Source organism: Branchiostoma floridae, chromosome 16 (genome assembly GCF_000003815.2).
Source record: "Branchiostoma floridae strain S238N-H82 chromosome 16, Bfl_VNyyK, whole genome shotgun sequence".
NCBI lineage: Eukaryota > Metazoa > Chordata > Leptocardii > Amphioxiformes > Branchiostomatidae > Branchiostoma > Branchiostoma floridae.
This window is the reverse complement of record NC_049994.1, coordinates 9,739,710-9,761,165: the sequence shown is the minus strand read 5'-3', so window position 1 is coordinate 9,761,165 and position 21,456 is coordinate 9,739,710. Positions and strand designations below refer to the sequence as shown.

Below are 21,456 nucleotides of genomic sequence, written 5' to 3'. Positions count from 1 at the left end.
GCAGCAGAATGATGATGGAAAACCTGGTATAAACTTACCTTCCAGGTTTTAAACGTTATATGTTATGATGAAGCGTACATAAGTTGCACACACGTAAGATTTCTCAACGATCATCATTGTGCCAAGGAAGCTATTAAACGGATGGAAACCCGAATCCCTTTATCCATATTAGAAATAGAACCAATGTTAGTTAATCCAACAGAACTTTTGAACTAACAGCAGACAAAACACAACAAATAGATTAAAAAACACATAAGGTTGAATATATGCCCTGGAGTATGGTTTCGTCGGTCGACTGCCCGTCAGCGATGTTCTGTCCCGAGAGCTCCGCCAGGAACAGGTAGGTCTTGGCTGAGTTGCAACCTCGACAAGTGCCAAGGAAGCCGGCGGATGGTGACCTGAATCCTACTTTTCTAGCCTAGCTACCGTTAAACAAAGTGGAACTCAGTACCGTGCAGACGGGGGCCGTAACAGAACTTTTGAACTGATATCAGACAAAAGACACTTAATGAATAGATTCAAAAACACATAAGGTTGAATATATGCCGTGGCGTATGGTTGGAATATGCCCTGGTCGACTGTCCGATGAGCAGGAATGTCCGATGGCGATGTTCCGACCCAAGAGCTCCCTGGGGAACAGGTAGGTCTTCATGCTTAGTTGCGCCCTCGACAGTACGAGCAGCAGTGTTTCCAGGAAAAAGCCGGCGGACGAAAACCTAAATTTCTAGCATACAAAAGTAGCTATAAATGATGTCTAATTGATAATCAACTTATCGTAATTACGGTGATCTTTAATATGGCGGTAAAATGTATTGTACACGTTTACCATGGACTCAAAAGTCTAAGGATTTAATAAATCCGCCTTGAGGAACCATATAGTAGTAACTCTACTCAAAACATTAATTAATAACAAGAGATTTTACCGGATCAATTCTTGTCTTCCACTTACCGCCAAACACGATAATGTTTTGTTTTGTTTACAACAATCCCCTGTAATCACCCGCGAAAACTCGCACGTCGGCGGGAAACACGCCCTTGTAGTTTCCAGAGCCTAAACAGAAATTCGTTACCCTCATAATTGCGAGCACAAGTAATGTACTAAATAAAGCATCGTATATGTTGATCATGCATAAATTTGACAGAAAGAGACAGTTGGCTCATTCAATGTTTCGGCGGACACGGCTGGTGGACAAAACATTTATTTCTGCATGGGCCCGTCCCTCTTTTAGATTTATCCCGGTTCCTGGTTGCCACAAATTGTCCGTCTTACCGGTCTTTAGATTTCGAACTGCAAGTCTTTCGTTTATTTTTTGCGAGCCATGTTTCGTTGTTCTTCGAACGACAGAACCTCATTTATAGACAAGTATCAAGTTATTTTTGCTGTCAGTTTTTCTCTTTGCTGATTGGCTGTCAAAAATGATTGAATTAGCGTCCTGCAAAGTTTCAGACAGTCCGGCGCGGGCGGCACGATCTTCAAACAACCGCGATCTGTCAATCAAGATCGCGCATCGTGGGAGAGTGTATATTTGTAGTGGCCGTCCTCGGAGCTGCTGTTTCGCGCGCGATCAGAAGCCGATGTATCAAATCGTATAATCTATAGTTCAGTTTCATCCAGATCCCAAACGATTCTCGCTGTTTTTGTTACAGTGCACAAATTTTAGTTAAATCTTCGGCTTAGTAAATCGTAGTTTGAACCCGCAGAAAAGTTGTACCGCTAGCATTCATGTTTGTTTACACGTAAGGTACGTTCGGGTCCAACATTTAATTAACATGTGCTTTGCTTTACATTTTGCCGTTTTTTTCTTTGTTCCGTGGATACATAAAAACGCTGACACAGTTTTGTAACATCGGATATCATTGCTAGCTCTTTAAACTGCGTTACAATCATATACGAGTATTCACTTAGCTACTACGTAGATCGCAGTTTTGTGAGCTGTTTTTCTAATCGCACGGACTGTTTCGGCTCGGGAAATTGGAAACTTCTCGTGTTTCCCGTCGAAGTGCGAGTTTTTGAAGCAAGACAAAAAATATTCGTATTTGCCGACAAGTGCAAGACAAGAATCGATCTCGATAAAAGCTGTCATTTATCTGCTAAGGAATATAACAATTGGTTTCTCAGGCCGGCTTTTCTTCACCCGTACCTGGAAATTTTGCATGATCAAAATGTCGATTGTACCCGGCCGTGTCAGACGATTTCCCCGGTGTCATTCTCGACCACGATGCCATTTTCTTACATTTATCAAATGAAACCAGTAGAAAATAACGATCTAACAAATGAATCGCTAAAGCACTGAAAGTCCGTATATAAGTCCCACCCAGTCTCAGATCGGTCGAGCGGTTAGAGCCCAAATAACAACGTGATAAACAACATGGCCACAGTCGGTTCGAGAAGACAACACTGAATTTTTTTTTTAGCAATCAATCTTCAACAAAAATGACTCATACTCTAATGATCTAATCATTGCCAACTCCTTTTAGTCTTATGTGTGTATTTAAGCTGTTCAGAAGAGCAACTTTCCCCTCCCAGAAGCGCGCAGCATATCACCTACATGTAAGCTGCGTATTTCGGGGGTCAACGACCTGCCGCAACATCGCAACGAAAACTCGCACACTAGGAGGTGACAAAATTGCTATTGTCTTGTCGGGGTACAAAATAAACATGAAACCTGACCCCATCTCATACATATCATTAACGCTGACGCTGACTGGTCAGCGTTTGACTCTGACGAATTCTGACGGGCATCTGACGATGTCTGACGGTTTCTGACCAGTCACTGACGATTACTGACGCGTCACTGACGATTTCTGACGCGTCACTGACGCTGACGGGTGTTAACTATGACGCGATCGCCGCTGTATGTGTACATTATACTAGTTTTCAGAGCTTGTCACAAGCAAAAAAAAAAACAGAAACAAAGACAATCAACATTTTGACAATAACCTCCCATGAAACTTCCTGGCCTGCCCCTTTATACACAATTTGATATCTCTCATTTTGTAATCTGGTCCTGGAATATTGCTATGTACGATCAAAACACATAGTAAAACACACCATGTATGTATCACATAAATAACTGTTACTGCAGCTGCACAATAAATACGACATGATTGCAACGTTGAGGTAGTGTTATTGCTCACGAGAGAAATTACTTCAATGTCTCTTTCAGTGATAAAATTTATAGAGGCACATTTATGATGTGTTGCTATGCAACATATTCAAAATAGCAGTAAGGCAGGCACTTCTGAAATTGAAAAATGAGCCAGATGTCTTTTTGCTAAGGAGTACATGTTGGACTATAACTTATATGTACATACTCATGCAGCACAGTATTTTTCCTTAGCTAGGAATAACACATTTGATGATGTTGTTGCCAGTGTTGCTTTTTGTGAGTACAGTCAAACCTGTCTATAGTGGCCACTCAAGGGACCGGACAAATGTGGCCACTATAGACAGGTGGCCTCTGTATAGAGGTGGCAACTTGTAGATAAAATACCCAAGGGACCGACAAAAAGTGGCCACTATGGGCAGGTGGCCCCTCTGTAGAGGTGGCCCCTAATACAGGTTTGACTGTACATGTAGTGAGTGCCAGGATGTGTGCATGTTATCCATATGATCAGATCGACATGGCCTTACAAAGAAAACAATGAACTGTAAAGTGAATATGATACATGTACATGACCGAAACAACACAGCTAGTGGATAAATCACAGCAGCAGCATGTAGGATGTATGGCATAGAAACAGCCACACGAACAACATACACCATCAGACGCAAAGACATAAAAGACACTCCTTTGGGGTAGATTCAAAATATGCTAGTGCTGTAAGACCGCCAAACCGCATTCCTGTATTTAGTACCCAGTTCCTACTAAGTGCAACCGTAAATCCTTCTGCACAACAGAACCTACTGTCCTCCTTTACTTGACGTAGATAAGGATATTATATGCAGGGAGGCTTCTGTACTCTCCCCGCAGGCATAGATCAGGAGATTGCTGTAATCATCTCAGCTGCTATGGTGAGACAAAGTTGGGGAGCAGCAAGGGAGCACCATGCCAGAAGCACTGTGGATAAAATCTGCATATTTTTCAATAATGGCAGTCAAGGTTCCACTGAGTCTACACAAAAGAGACTGTACGTCTATCAGTTGACCTCTTCGATGATCTCATAGGAAGTTGTTAAGCCACAATGGTGTGATAAATCTTCCAGTTTTTCAACTGTTCACCCTATGTCATTCCCCAGATTATCAGCTTGGTCTGCCCTTGGTGCTGAAACTTTTGTGTTGTTCAACTTTCCCATAAATGACTCAAAATCGAAGTGATACCACTTATTTCACATATCTCACATTACAATTACTAGCAATAGTTTATATAGGGTATATATGTGTAGTACAGGACGCCAGAAATTTGGTGGAAGAATGTCAAATGTTTTGAAATATTTATTGATTTATATGGACTTCAATCTTGTAATCCGTATCTTCGTTATATTTTGTATGATCCTTATTTCCTCCCTCTTATCCTTAGTGGAAAGTGCCTGTTTCTGCGCTGTTCAATAAATAGAGCTTCAAGTAAACAACCCAACAAAAATACTCAAATCACTGTTACATGTAACAGCCTAGACAACATAGATTCTTACCTTGGTTGCCAGGGTTGCAGCCATGGCTGGAAAAGTATTTCGATTTCTGCTTTGATATCAGAGTGTATCAAGTTACATGGTACATGCACCGGGTCCTCATTAAGAGGGTACAAGGCTAATTTCTTCTCTCTCATCAACTTCGATTTTAGGATCAGGTTGAATCAATGTTTCTGGTAATTACAGCTGAAAGGCAATAGCATCCCCCTTACATTGCTAAGGCAATGGTAAAAGATGTATAAAAACTTGATACTGTAAATGCATTCAAGTTTGCAGAGATTTAATTTTGCAGTAGCGGGAAAATGACTGTTATAAAGTTCGGTATAAAGTTAAAAGTTCGTGGTAGCACCATGCACTGTAGTCTCTTACTGCCATGGAAAAATGTTCGTGGTGATTTAACTTTGCGGTGGCCACTGCAGACCTAAAACCACCTCGAACATTTCTGCATTTACAGTACTACATTAACATAGACATCATAGTATCTATGTGATATATGCATTTTTACCAGAGCGTGTATTACCAGTAGCATTACTGGCATGTTTCTTCATGATTGTAAATATGCCAGCCATTGATCAGTCTCAGTAATCAGGAGTGATTATAGGATTCTCCTGGAGCTTCAAAGCCTGGCATCTATTGGTGCCATCAGAACAAAAGCAGAGCTGCTGGAACAAATCAATGAAGAAGTGCGTTGATCTAATTTCCGGTACTGAATTTTGACGTGCCGTGATCTAATGATTGTTGTCATATCAAGAAAGGCAGATTTTGTTGCGTTTTCATGACTTTATTCATGTTATGTACTAGAATACAACTGTGGTCACATGATTGAAAGGGCTCAAATGCAGGTTAGTGCTGGTATATGCAGGTTAGTGCAGGTAAAATTGGAGCTGTGCAGGTATTTCTGGTGTTTGCCTGCACCTTACCTGCACTGGTCCATGTACTGGGTTTTATAGATGTCCTTATGATGTAGGTGTATATGGATTGTTATTAGCTGCATTGACTGTTACCAGCTATAAAGTATAAAAGAAAAAAATAGCAATGGTTCCTGAACAATTTTAGCATGTTCCATACTTCCTAAATTCAGAGTGGTGCAGGTAAAATTTGTCTGATGCAGGTAATTTTCAGTGTTACCTGCACCACTAAGTATTTCGAGCCCTGCTATATAAATGTATGGTACGATTTACATGATATGTATATCAACGAAGGAGCTACAAATGCCTTTATCTTTCTAATCTTATGGTCTATCAGTGGTATTGCTAACCACTACATCGCCGCATACTTCTTTAACTGCCATTACAGTTCAGCCGTGTGATTGTTTTAAATGTCAGATACTTAAAAAGAAGTCCTCTGATATTCTGGATGAATAAGATTGGGATAGTTCTGGGGATAAGACATTTCCACATTCGAGGACTCAAATTGCTTGACATTTTTTTCTCGATCAAGACCTTTCTTTTGTCCTATACCAGGAAATGTCAGTTCTCTTTGACTTTGTCTTTAAATTTTGTGAAATGAAATGACCCCATATACTCAAATACCAATGCATCTCCCAACAGCAGCACTTCTGTATCCTCTGGAGTAGGTAACCTTTCTTTTGATCAGTTTTAGGAAGACTGAAAACCATTTAGTCCGTTACAGGGACGGTTTGATAGTATGAGTGAATCATTTTGATTTGTAAAATCCCAAAATGGAACTAGTATGATGTTGAGGAAATGTTCAAATTGAAGTTTTGTAAATGACCCTTCTCTTTTGTAGGTGTAAAAACTTTTTTATTTTAAGAATTGTACCAAGAAAAGTTCAATTTTGGGTTAGGGTGGGAGTTGAAATTGTACAATTTTTTGTATGCAGAAAGTTAACTTTTCTTTCAGCTTGTGTTTTCTACTGAAGTATCCTTCACAGTATTCTGATTATTCTAATAACTGCATCTGCCGAAGAAAGCATCAATAAATTGATGAGATTTATACCTTGAGCTGTGACTGTGGGGAAAAGTGAAATGAACTGTTGTGAAAATTAGTGCCATTAGCAACTGATTTACAGCAGTTGATTTGCCCATCCGTCACTTAAGTACAGAGTAAAAATCAATTCTCAATTAGGTCAGTGGTGAAAGAACCATGCATCATTTGATAAAGTCAGAAACCCCACAGGCATGCTAAAAAGCACTGGGTCGTTTGTATGGCATTCTTTTGTCCTTAAGTTGGCTCCTACGTAACGCACTTGTTGCTGAAGCTTGTCAAAATGGTGAGAAAGGCTATAACTCTTGCTTTAATACAATGGCATACTTTATCAGTTATTTTCCCGCTAGTGGAGAATACATATTGTTTTTGCTTGTGTGTTCTACTTTCTTATTCTTCTGTCAGGAGCAAATCAGAGCTTAGATCTACCATGGACCAATCAGAGCTAAGAACTGGTTAAGGATGTTATCTGTATATTGTGAATATGAGCATTTTTCTAATCTAGTACACTAAACTTTTGGACAAGACTAATGGTATAGTATGATTATCCTAATGATCTGTTCCCCCAACCAAGTAGATGCAATTGTCTTTGTTTTACTTGCAATGCTATCGGAGCCTAATGGTATTGTATTGAAGTTAGCTTGCCAAAGGGCTATAGGGAAAACATTCTGTTTGCATTTTTGCAACAAAAAATTGCTTTTCTAGTTTGAATACTAGAATATATTTTCTTTCAAGCATATATTGTAAAGTGTATATGGGAAATTCCATACTGCCAGTAGCTTTATATTATTGGGTTCTATCTTTTACATGTATTGAGTGTTAGTATATATAACGTAATTATAAATATCATAATTAAATTCTTACCAAGTATTTCCCATTGCTTGTATCATCAATTGTGCATGGCATTTTCTGTTACCAATTTCGTGACTTGGTTTTTCTGAAATGCTTATCATAAGATTTTGATATGCTTTTCTTTATTTCCATAAAACTCGTACCAAACTTTCCTCATTAATTTAGACCAACTGTTGTGTGGTGTTTGTTCATGGCAAGCCTATAATTGCCCCAGCATCAAAGGTGTTGTGATTTATGGGACTGTCACAGGAACACGAGGTTGGTCCTTCCAGGTTACATCAGGTGGGGATGGGTAAAAGCCTGTTGTTATCACTCTGTGAGGAGCCCCTGAGGCTTGCTGGAGCCGTGGTAATTTGCTGCTGAAGTCTGGAGACTTTGGATGTAAAGTGGTTACAAACACACCGTTGGGATCATGTGAAGTCGTGCCATAGCAATGTGAAATGCACTGTGCCACCATATTGCGTATTAAGTAATGATGTTAGATTAGTACACTAAATTATGTAGATAGTTTGTGATACATGTTAATGATACATGTTGTTTGCCATACATTGTACCTGTTGCAATCATTGTGCAATAAACTTGACTTCACTCTGTCATCATCATCATCATCATCACTACCCCCAGATAACCCCGCAAGTGGTGACGTGGGGGGGGGGAGTTGATGTCCCGGGTTGTGATAACTTGCCCAGCGTACAACAATGATGCTCAAAATACTTTTTGTTGGTTTCATGCGAAATTACATGTTTTGCGTACAAGTTTGAAAATCCGTACAATATATGTTTGGATCATCATCTATACCAGCATCTGAACTCACCTCTGGACCTGTGTCTGGACACATGTCCATAATATTTTCTACATTCAAAATTGTATGTTCAGAATGTTTTACATGCAAATTCTGAAAACCATGTGTGAATTGCAAGTTGCATGTTTCTATTTTGAGCAAGGACAAGGTATCTGCTTAGCCTTGAGACATTTACAGAAAATCCAGGTTTCAGCACCAAGGACAGGACAAGGAAAGGCTGTTTTACTGTATGAAAATGTCCTAGTAATGGTAATGCCAAGGTCACATAGGCAAACAGACAGCCAGGTATGATATGAAAGATAAATTTTGACTCAAAACCTAAAGAAAAACAGTCCTGAGCATCATGTGTATATTTCTTGATAGGCTATTTCATTTTTTGTTCAGGTTTGGAAGTGTGACCCTGCCAAAAGATCACACATTTTTATTTATATTACTGTTCTGATTCAACTTTTCAGAACAGTCGCCTATCTTGTCATATTCTCCAATGTGCAGAAACAAAGTTAATGCTTATGTTTTCCACTCAGAATGTTTTGAGGTTCAAACTTAAGGTTTTTTCTCACTGAAGCCACATCCAAACTCCTCCAGGCTAAGGTGAAAAGACCATCATGCAGTGCTTTGATGTCCATTGGTTTTTTGAGAGGCTTATCTTTGGCTGACAAAAAAGAAGGATCAAATCAAGCCCCTGTGGCCTTGATCTCTTTAGGTCTTGTGTTAGATTTATCCTCTCAGAGATCGTACCTAGTGATACACCCACGGTATTCCCTACGAGAATATTTCTGTGGTGAGTCGTTGTCCTTGGATTCATTTAAGTTTGATACATTCCCAAAGTTAACACCCCTCTTCATCCTCTCAAAGATTCTCTGGACGCTTGCCGAAAAGTAATTACGCACTGTCGATCGTAAACTCATCCAACAGACACAGTTTAATCTCGTCGTCCCTGCGGTGGGTCCTACTGGAGTGGTGATAGATGACCTGATATAACCCGACTTGTCAGACACAAAGAAGAGCGTAGCCTGCTGCAAATTGCCCCGGATTTGCGCTGAGAAGCTCTTAGTTACTGAAAGTATCTGTTGGATCAATGGGATAAGTCTGACGGGTGTTATGTACATGCCAACAGGGAGGCGCGATCGGTGGGAGGTATCCGTTGGGTCACCCGCAGGTGTCAGAGGTGGAGAATGGAGGGGCTTCTGTTTTCTTGTTATCAAAGATAATCTGTTGGGAACAACGGAGGAAAGGATGGGAAGGGTTAACCTGTCCTCGTTCATCAAAGGCTTGGAGAGAATAGCTGTTATTGGATGACAGAGTCTACAGATCTAGCTTCGCCTGATTTCAGTGACGCCAAGGATGAATCTGGTTTTTGAAATTTCGACGTGTGACTGTTTTTCTTTCAAATTCAACTTATCAAATTTTGTTCTTTAGATGATTGTATTGAAGTCCTTGAGCTGAAAAAAATGGCATAATTTATTCTACTAGCAAGCTGCAAATTGATTGGTGGAATTGATTCTTTTGGCACCAATTTCCTGTTTTGGTTGTCTTTAATTATTATCATAATTACAACTGATGGTACGCTGTATTTCCATTCAAATTCTGAAAGCTAGCCAAACCAAATCTCTTCTGCAGTTTCCTTAATTTTTTTGGCACTGTAAGTCATCCGTAATCTCAAGCCTTCCGGGTAGAAAAGTTGTTGACGTTGCCAAAATGTCATCCATGATTAATTGCGGACCAGAAAATTACAGTCTCTCTTTTCTCTCCTTCGCCCTAGAGCATCTGTCAGCATCTGACAAATGAGCTCTGCCGGTAACAAATTAATGTCATTTTTTATACCCACATCAAGTAGTCATTTTCTAGGGGTAATATAATGTCTAAGTGAAGCAGGTGGTGCAGAATATTTCTTGTTCATTAACTTTCTAAATCTAAATTTCTAACTTGTAGTGTACAGAAAATTTCAGAATATCAGAGGAAGAAGGGCAATAAATATGATACATAATTTTGTTGTTTTGTTACAAGAAGAATTCTTACTTACATACATGTTGTATACACATGTATTTGCATACTGGTACTCTTAAAGTTTAACAAGGAGATATTTCGAGATTTTTAGATCAATTCTGATAAAAATCATCATAAGAACAGTTACTGGAAAACAATCCCTCTCCCTCATACTAGTATGACTAAGCACCAAAATATTATCATCACTCCACTTTTAAATTTACCAATTATATTTTTCACACGGAAAACTCTATAGTACCCAACTATTCTAATTAGTCCTTATACAAGAGAAAGTTTGCAGCAATCATTTCCAGGTTCTTGTTTTGCCTGAAGTTGTTACTCCTGATGTATTGATCTTCGTCAGCTCCGACTTAGTCTGGGCCCCTCCGAGAATACCGGATATTAAGGCTTCGGGCAAAAGGAGTTCAATTTGTCTTATGGCTTATCCACAATCTGCCTAGGCCTTGTGTGGGGGGGTAAAACCTCAGTAAGGTGAAGTAATCATGGATTAAATGTTACTGGAATGATTAGAATAACATGAGGCAACCTGTTTTGTACAATGTTCTATTGTATGGTTTGGTACATTTGTATCTAAACTCTACATCAGTTTGATGAAAATTTGTGTTTTTACAGTTAGTTGATGATGATTATGTTCATCCATCGTTAGCACAGTTAATTGTTCTGCCATGGTCCAAAACATGCACCTGTTATAATCTGTAACTTGCAGAAAATATTTGATATGTTAGTTTGTCAAGCTAATGGAATCCTGGCTCTGTATTGTGAAACACATATTGCGCTTGGCAGAAGTGAAGTATTTGAGTGGTATAGATACATTTTGTACATGTATACGAATGTTAAGCTACGGTAACTGCAAATCAGGATTTGGAACAATGCCTTGTTTGTTCGTAAATACAATGTAGTTTCATCAGGTTGGTAGATCAATTGAGCACAGTCTTCTTCTTTACACAGCCATCTTTAATTCTTCAGTAAAACCATCCATCACCTTCATCTGTACAAAATGAAACATTTCATATAACGCGGATAGTATTAATTTTGTTCCATTTTGTACTGATGAAGGCGACAGATGGTTGTCAAAACATTTACTGAAGAATTAAAGAAGGTTGTATAACGAAGAAGACTTTGTTCAAACGGCTTGTTTGGGCTTCAAATTGTCAACCATGTGATTCAGAAGTTAGAGCCATCTAACAATTTGGGTATATTGTTACAATGCAGTTTTGAATGGTATGGTGTGTGCATTTTTTTCAACTCAATGTTATAAATCATAACCTTACCCATACATAGGTTGCCGTCACCACACGCAATCAGGGTGGTTCTGAAATATTAACATGGGATTGAAGATGCATGAAATATTAACAAACTTATCAATGGGAGCCATCTCTTCAATATTGCACCAAAGACTATGATGGGAAACAGACTGTAAGGCCATACCATTTTACTTCTTTGGTTCGTAGTCAATAGACAGTTTTTAGGACACTCTGTGTTTATTTTCAGAGCAAAAATACTATTTAACAGTGATATTTCAAGAAACTGAAAAACAGGGTTTGGTGAAGGTTCGTGGAACCTGCAAAGCACACAACTGTCTCAAGGGGGAGCTGTTATTGTTGTGTTGAAGGTATGGCAAACCAAGGACATCACTGTAATTCTTGTGACCTAATTCAAGCGATTTTGACAGTCACTATTCAACTGCTTATATTTTATCATATTTTGACTGCAGTCATCTGATCACTAGTGAGAACATTTTTCCCCACGCCTGGTCTTAAAAATTAAATGCCTTAAACTGTTCCCTTTATTTTGAAAGGCTAAAATCACTGACTGCGATATTAAAATTTACAGTGTCCTGTAAGCAAGCATAAACCGACCACCTGGCCAATGTTTTCGTTTGCTTTGCCCGGATCAATATGTCATAAAACCTAGTTTGCTAGAACTTTTATTGCAGGACTGATGCTATCGTAAGGCGTAAAAATCAGTTAAAACGTAATGTCGGAAATGCAAGAAGAGTAGATAAGATTAAACTAGTTATTGGGACAGTAAACAGGCCAGAGATGACATGTTAAGTGCTGAGTAAAATTAACTGTCTTTCCATTTCCCTGGACAAGTGTAAATTTCAAGGGGGCAACTACAGTGCAATACTTTGTTGCTTATGTCAGGTTTTGTCTTAAATGTAGAGAAGAGTGTTTTGGTGTTAGCTAAAATGTATTGACCTTATCCTTGCTGCATAGATGTATATATGTATACATATGTACATTGTATGCACATATATATGTGTAAATATATGTTTATGTATGTTATTATATATGTGTGTGAGTGTATGTGTGTGTGCTGGTCATTTACACAACATCATGCCTGTGTTTTGTACCCTGCAGTTCATTTCAGTATCATCAGGAGGCACTGCTACTTGATTTCACTGTAGTGCGGAGTGTTTCAGTTACATGATTGAACACCTTAGCTATACATGTACATTGGTTTGTTAATAGTATAGTAGTATGGGTTTAAACGTTGTTCATTTCCCTAAGGATATATATCCCTTGAAATATTCATGAAGTTATTTGATTACAATTACTTCAGTTAATAAGTCCAGCAATCTAGGGTTCAGTCTACACATGTACATAGAAATTGAGATGTTTCAGACTACCAAATTTCTTACCATCATTTGGTGTTGATTTTTAACTTCATCTTTATGCTTCGTGTAGTTTCCATCAAAATCACAAGGTGGCATTGTTTCAATGAGTTTCTCCCAGCAATTCCTGTACACTTAAATTAATAAATCATTTTTAATAGCATACCACTACCAATGGGAAACTACAAAAGAGATCACAATTGTATAAGTAAGCATTGCTGTCTTCCTACATGTACATTGTAGACTCACTGCAATTTTCACTCCCATTTTTCCCAGTAATGGCCACAATTTCTTCAGTAGCCAAATAGTTAGTGACCCTGCCTCTGGTCAAGAAGCTGAGTTTTGATTCTGGCTGTTGTCTTTCACCCCACATGCAAGCTACAGCTTGGAGAATTCCCCTGTTACAGTAAACTTGTACATACTGCACACATATTCTATATTGTCACGACCAGTGGACGATTAGCTCTTCAGAAGTTCAGTGAACTTAACTGGTTCAGAATCATTTTCATCTTTTCCTGTAGTATGATGGCATGCCATGTGTGGCTTTGCTGTTCCTATCCTTTACGTTCTTTGGGTGACAGGTCTTTTTGTTTTCCCTTCCAAAGTCTAGTGTTGCACATTCTTCTATTTGCAGTACTGTCTATCATAACATGTTCGGAAATAAAAGACCATGTCTGGAATCTGTTTCTATGATCAGTTAAGTAAGAACTAATTTCTCTGTATCGTAATCTTAACGACATCATCAAAGCTGGATTCATCCAACTACTTCCATGTCCTCATAGTATTACTTAATACTCTTAGCTTTATCATCACAGAAAAATAATACTCTGTACACTGAAGCTAATACCAGATCATCTCGCGTCTACTCTGTGCACAATTATGTTGTATGCTCATTAAAATTTCATGGGTCTAGTATTGCTATTAGCTTTGGTAAGTAACTCCGTGATGGTTGCAGATGCGGACTGGGTAATCCCCATATAGGTCACAGGAGAAACTTAATCCTGTTTTATGATGTAAAACACAACTCCACTGGGAGGTTACATGTTTTAGAAGATGGAACATTAGTGTATCGCTATGGGGTTTGCTTCAAGGTCACCATCTACTGGTTTTGGCAAGGGCAGATGCTGGACATGTATATGTATGAAGAGTATATACACTGTCAGTTATATATTGACCTAACTGCCAGACCTGGTAGTCAGGTAAAGAACAACATGTAGATTATCTGTGTAGCTGCGTTGCAGAGCAGGAAAATAGGTAGCTCCATGAGTCTGCGAACTCGAAAGGATGTTCACAGGTTACAGAGCCCTATCCAAAAATGTAGCAGGTGCCAACTCTGGTGATTTTGGAATTCTATTACCTTCTGGCAATTGGAGTTTGCTGAACAATGTTTCCAAATAATGGAGTGTCTTGAACAAAAGAATGGTTAAAAGAATATGAGAAAAGTTCTGCTTTGAAAGTATTTCTATTGACTTTGTTAATTCAGACCCTTTTAGAGACTCGTGGCACATATACGTGTACTTGTAGGGCAGCAAGTTTCCTCTACGTTTTAGTTACAGTTTTTTACAAGGAGAGCCCTTTCCCTTTAACATGCACAAGGCACCTCCTTGAACACAGGACACACATTTTACGACCTTTCCGAACAATAGGTGCAACCCAAACTGAGTTTTGAAACAGGCTGTCTTTGAGTTACCAACTAAATGTAGGAGGAACCAGGAGCTGAACAGTCCTTGTTTAAATTTGTACATGATACAAATCTTGTTCCAAAAAGCTACCTCGGGTTAAAGGAGTTTAATGTGTACCAGTACAATAAAGATTGTACTACTATGTACAGTGTAGATGTTACTGGCAATCTCTACCAGAAGCGGACATCAAGAAACTTTTTATCAAAGTGTTCAACTTTTTATACATGTACAGACTGTCCATCATGAAGACCTCAGTCGCAGGTCTCTCATAAAATCTCCCCGCGCCGCAGAACTGCAGATTTGGGATAAAGCTTTTACATCCCCTCCAGGAAGCACGATCATTCCGTATGAAACGCACACGGGCGGTTAATCCTACGACGCACGGATTTTATTACCTGACGTGTCATTGGTAGAGGGGGAAGGATCAAAGACTTAGTCATCTGGGATCCTCTGCTTAGAAGCAGAAAGGAAGATAGCCATATTCCCCCAAACTGATATGCTGTTATTGCTGTACGGGTGATCATTTAATCTCCTCCAAACGACCGAGTGTGCTGTAGTCAGCAAATATTCTTGCGGACAGAGTTGGGCAGTAAAAACTTGAAGGGCAAGAAATGGCCCTGCAGATTTTGATAACAGTGTACAACTCTGGAGAATGTCAGGAACATAGTACATGCAAACGTATTTGATAAGAAATTATAGAGTTTTTTATTTGATAAGAAAAAATACAGAGATTTGTTAAAAGCTATTTCCAAATTTTCAGCAGTTAAGTGCTTACCAACAAGCTTTATTATAATGTCAATAACTGTTACAGATGAACATTCATTCAAATGTTATAAATGATTCAAAATGATCTTCTTGATGATGGAAAGATCAAAGATTTTTCCTGACCCATTTTTTTGTCTGTTGCATCTATGACTGACTGACTGCATCTATTTGAATGGCCCATCAAATTATAGTACCGCTACAACAAAGATATCTATAACACATCACATGCCAACAAAGTTTATTAGCACAACTTCAAACGTGCAGTATGGAAAGAAATCCTCCAGGCTTCACCGCCGCCACGACCTGACCTTGACATGACCTTCATACAAAGGTCGTTGTCTGTTTCCCATTGAGGCCATTCTGGTGGCGTCAATTGTAGCAGTTGTACTGGCCAGTTTATTACCAGGGAACTGCTGACATGTGCTCTGTGTTAATGAAAGATACAGTCAGCAGCTGCTCTTCTAGACTGAGTTAAAATCTTGATGGTCAACAATAAATCAGGTCATGATTAGTATTTTTCATCCTATGAAGTAATGTGTAATGTTATAGAAGAATGTGTTTTAGCATTGACTATGTAGAATGTAGTTAAGTAAGATATAAAAAAGTAAAGATAGTGAGTGGAAATGAAGAGTTGATTGATAGAACTAAGGCCCAACTTAACTTTTTAAAGAAATTAACATAATTAAGTTCATCTGTATGCACACCTATTTGTATCAGGTCCTTGGCAGCAAATGTCATTGGTGCTATTTAATTGTTAGATACAACTTGTATGCTTCAGTACTTGATACCCATGTACATGACTGCGTTATGTCCATTTCAGGTATGCACCAACTCACACTTCCTAAAGCATTTTTACGAGTAAACTTTGATACCATCACCAAAGACTCTTGTACAAAGTAGTTTTCCGCTCAGTATTCCCTGATAGCTTCCTCTTACATCAGAATTCCAAGAGTGGTCAGAGAAATCAAAGAGAAAGCCATTTCTCCTGCTACAAGGTAGTCAGTGCTTATGAGTACATGCTGGGAGGAATTACAACCACTAAGTGTGGGCCGGCACCGAACGTGTGAGCCGAGATGTAATCCCTCGTAGGAGTCAATTTTATTGCATGCGATTGCCTCCGGGGGGAGAAATGCCCGCTAGGCGCTCTGAAGCGATGGGTTCATGACACTTTGTGCGAGTACACGCGAAAACTAATTTCCAAATTTAGAGCGGAAAAGTTGTGAGGCTTGGAGAAGATTGTTCCTTTGGGAGGTTATCTTTATTTAGTATGGAGATAATGAAAAACATGTACGCGGTGGAATATGCAAGCCACAAAGCAGCTTGTGGCAATTTTATTTGACTTGCAAAGTTACGAATACAGCAAAGTAATTTTGTTATGTAACTATTAGTAACTATTGACTCAAAATATATGAAATACATGGTATCTAAAAATAGACAATATTCATGTCCAATACATTTTAATGTCTACTGCATTTTAGATGCTTCTAAAATGTCCTTGTTAGGAACTTCGAAACGAACATGTAGAAGTCACTTGTTCCTGCTACCACATGTGTAGTACAATCTACACGACGTATAGGCTTTCATTTCCTTCTGCTTCTTAATTTAAATGTTTGACTATAAGGTTGAATATAGAATGCAAATGTAAATATGTCTTACATTTTGAATGTCATTGTACATCCTGTTTACACCTGTCCAGTGATGTACAATACGTACTATTATTAGTACAGTTTTTCCAGTTTGATATGTCATTCATGGTAGGCACTAAAGTACATGTACATGTAAGTCCTGACAGTCCAATGTTTCTTTCTTTTATTGTCTTTAACGTTATGTTTGGTTGACCAACTTGAACCTACATCTTCTATGTTACAGTTGGTAATAACATACATGTATGTACAAAATGCTCACAGTGTTTGCTGGTATTGTTACTACAGGGCGGGAACAGTTTTGACCAGTATGAAGAGGGACAGTATGATGTGGAACAGGCCTCCATCTTCCAGCCTATACCTGAGGTAACATTCCAAGGAATCTGCTCTGTTCTTTCTCTGAAAAATTCTTCATAATCACTCTATTCTACATAATTAAGGTTTAACTTCACATTATAGGCTCCAGATTCTAAATATTTCTTCCACCTGATTTGCTCCATTGCTCTCTTTGACCAAAGGGTGTGGGTATACAAACAATGTAGCTGACATCTAATTACATGTACTACACATTTTTGAATTACATTTTGTGATTGTACTTTGATGTGTAATACATGCGATGTATAGACATTTAAAGTGATGATTTTGTATGTAAGAAATAACTTTTTTCCAGCAAGATATGGAGTGTGAGGTACCTTGGTTTCTTTGTATTAATCTGCTTTTTCCATTTGTGATTATTTTGACAACAATTCTTGTCCAATTGATATCTGTGACAATCATTTTGCAACTCTTTGATTGTCTTGCCATGAAGTTAAGAGTTTGTAAAGAGTTTACACTGGTTGTAGTAATGTAACCCATTTCCTAAACAGTCTTCTTTGGTTACCTATGTCAGACTCTGTATTTCATCAATCTTGCATGCAATATCAGTGTCAGCTTTGAATATGAATCATCATAGTGTGCCCTGTTTTTGAAAACTTTGGGCACAATACATGGACTATTTTTTGTGCCTTCATGTAATTTGTGGTGTTGGGTAAGTAGTTATGTCATGATGAACTTTGATACCATAATGATTTATCTTATGATTATTTCATGTACAATTCCAGTATGTTCTTACATTTAAAAGTATGGTTCACTCGGGATCCCTCCAAAAAATGACGTAAAAGGGGATTGAAACATTTTGTCTGCTTTTGAATTGTCTGCAAGATAAGAAACCAGAGGAACCAGATAGATTGATTATGAATATTAATGCAACCTTCTTTAAGCTGCCATCCAATCCTTCCAAATGCTGTTTCAACACTGATTGACATACAATGTGAAAACACTGTATGATTACGCTGAAACACAAACAAAATGTAAGTACCTATAAACTTGTAGATACTTTAGGCAGACAAAAGTTTGAGGTAACCTAAGCATCCAGCTGACTTGATCTGGCCTGTTATTTGTCTGTACAGAGTTAGTGCGATGTTGAGTTACGTTTATGTCCTCCCTCTCCCGTCCCGTCACAGCAGTATAGTAAGAATCAATTTTCAGCAAGTGCGCATGTGGCAGTCCTTAATTGTATTAACGCACCATTTGTGTCCAGAAGATTGACTCCTCGGGCGGCCGGACGGGCACTTACCGCCACAATCGACATCGTTTTACAGGTTAGCAATGGACAGGTGTGAAGGAGATCTGCCGCTGACAAATCCCTCCCTTTCATCTCCGGCATGATTTAACAGCCTGGATTAATTGGATTTTTGCCCCCTATTCAGGAAGATAGACTCCTTTTGCCATAGCTCTGTCATGCCCATGATTTGAATGGTGTAGCTCTCCTCCATCGAGGAGGTAAACCCTTTGCCCCCAAGCATGTGTAATGGAGTAGAAAGCTATTGGGAGGATTTTCATAACACTTCCAAGATGTAGTAAGGGTGTTATCTCCTGGGTTTGTTGGAGCGAAGATTATCTCTTTAGTGATATCACTTAAGATTATCTCTTTGTGATATAACTCAAGATTATCTGTTTTGTGTTATCACTCAGACATGTATCTACAAGCCCCAAGCTAGTGTTTTTCTTCGTGTTGCCAGAGTTTAGGACATTTTGGTAGGTAAGAGTTGGTCGTGAAACACCGGGGGTTGTTAGTTTCCAGACAGTAATACCGTTGTTAGACAACTGAACAAGATAAGATAGAAGACATTTGCTGTTCTGTGCTGTTTCGTATCAGAGTTTGGGCTAGTGCCATCAAAAGTTAGAATTGGAAAGTATGTTACAGTAGTACTAGTAGCTCTCCTGTACAGTGATTGATTCTATTGCCACTGTAGAAAGAAGTCTTAATGCTTACATTAATCAGGAAAGATAGCAAATGAGACAACCAAAAAGTGGCAGCAATGGCAAGTAGAGATGTTGTATAGCACAGGATTGACTGCATAAGTTAACAAGGATACCTTCACCTTCACACGGAGGCATCAAAAACACAAGATGAGTCTCTAGGCCTTCAAACCGCTCTTCCTAATCCCACCAGATTGTGAAATGTAGAAGCTTCAGAGGCAGTAAACTATTAAAGACAGAAGTAATGAAATTGTGATACTTTCCCCTTCCTCTCGTCACATGACAGGCTTTCCGTTTCGCTAAGCCTCGCCTACCTCCGCAGTCACTCCGCAAGTCCCGGGAAACTGCCAATCACGCCCCCTCCATAATGCAGGAGTTCCACCTGTTGATTCCCCAGGGCGCAGTGCCGAGGGTTAAGTTTTTGCCCCTGTTCTGCTGAGTGATTTCTCCCCCTGCCAATCAGACGGCAGCGTCAGATTTCTGCGCGGTGAGAGAGCGGTACCTGCTCAGCGTTACGGCAGACTGGGTTTCCTACCTCTGACATCTGGCTGCTTCCCCGGAGACAACCGGTTACGTTATGTACACACTACGCGTTGAATAATACATCAGAAAGAGGGAAATAGAAAGAAATGTGATGTTTGCATATTGATATTGTCTTGACAGCATAATTTTGATGAACGCTGATTACATACTTGGTTGCATTATGTTTTCAAATGGATTTAAATCCTTTGCCAAGATTAGAACAGAATTTCTCCAGCATCTCGGAAGGGCAAATTGCGCAATTTGTCTTCTTGTTCAAGCCTATTTGCTGCATATGACGTTCGCTTGAGCAAATCCCTTGATATGCAATTATAGGGATTGTTCAATTTGGCTGGAATTGTTCCGTCTGTGTGGGAGATGATCTAAAATGCATGCTGCCGTCATTTGGACTGTGAAAGCACATCTCACTATTACCTGCTTTCCCTTACAGTATTGGGTCACACTGATTTAATATAAGACATGAAATAATTGTTTTAACAACAGGAGCATTCTTGAAATGGATATCAATCTTGGGCTTAAACTTTGAGTTTGAGTCTGTTGAGCTTCTCAGGTCACAATGCTGTCATTCAGGCACTGTAAAATGCATGTGCTTTTAAAAAAAGGACTATTGGGGAAAAAAACACTTAGTACTTATTAATCTATAATCCATGTACATATCACCTCAGTGTAATCTCTGGCTTGGTTTTCAACTTGAGTACATCTTAGGGATTGTTAATTTCCTTCAGCAAGTGTTTACCACATTTCAGTACATGTATAACCATGTAAACTGTATTGTTATTATGTTCAATCTGGCCCTTACCTCCTCCCTTGTGACCTCAATGGCTTGCAGGCTAATTTGATCTTTTCATGAAGAAAGAAAGGATGAAACAAGCAAGCAAACAAACAAATTACCTCATCATGTAACTACAGCAAATATTCCAGAACCATGGAGAAAGCACAAGTGCTTGCCAATATATTAGTTTCATTTTGAGAAAGTTTAGTTAAACTATACAGGTGGTGCAGTATAGTTTGATTAGCCACATGCAAAGAAAAGGAAGGATGTTGTGAACTTTTACTTAGTGCAATTCTATTTGGTCTTCTGTCAAACTCATGGACAATGATATTACTTAATGATAGAAGTAATGTTGTAGGTGTTGTGTTTATTTGTACAGTCATATAAAGTAGTTGGCTTTTAGCTATTTGGTATGTCTGTCTTCCATGGGATACCTACAGCATGCTTGAAAGGGTCTGTCTGTCCAAAGTGAATAGGAAATAGATTAAGATAAGCCATCAAGAGCACAATGCTCTATAATATGGTTTCAGCACCAATGACAGGGACTGTGTGTGTCACTGGTCTGATAACCATCCATATTTACATGTGTAGTTACCTGGTCCTTATCCAACAACATGTTGCAAAGACAGATTTTTGGATAGGGACCAGATAGATATGTATGGATAGATAGATGCCAGTTTGATGTAGTATGGTAGCAACAACCTGTTTCAGCAAAAGAGTCTATAGGTGCCAAATCACCCCATTTCATCTGCATGTGAAACAGGTTCACACACTGGGGGACCAAAAATCGACATTGACCTTTGTCTTCCAAACACCTGTCCACATACCAAATGTCATAATGATTACAATCCATACAGAGGCTCTTGATTTACATTGACCATATATGATACACCAGACAGA

General features: G+C 38.9%; 1 protein-coding gene across 3 annotated transcripts in view; it reads left to right on the top strand.

Moving 5' to 3' along the window:
* LOC118403184 (G patch domain-containing protein 8-like) overlaps nucleotides 1-21,456 on the top strand; it is a 186,424-nt gene that overhangs the window by 56,646 nt on the left and 108,322 nt on the right. For all 3 annotated transcript variants that reach the window (XM_035801745.1, XM_035801748.1, XM_035801744.1), the window contains exon 2: nucleotides 17,232-17,309. In XM_035801745.1, coding sequence (XP_035657638.1) covers nucleotides 17,232-17,309 — 78 coding nt within the window. The remainder of the gene's footprint in view (nucleotides 1-17,231; nucleotides 17,310-21,456) is intronic.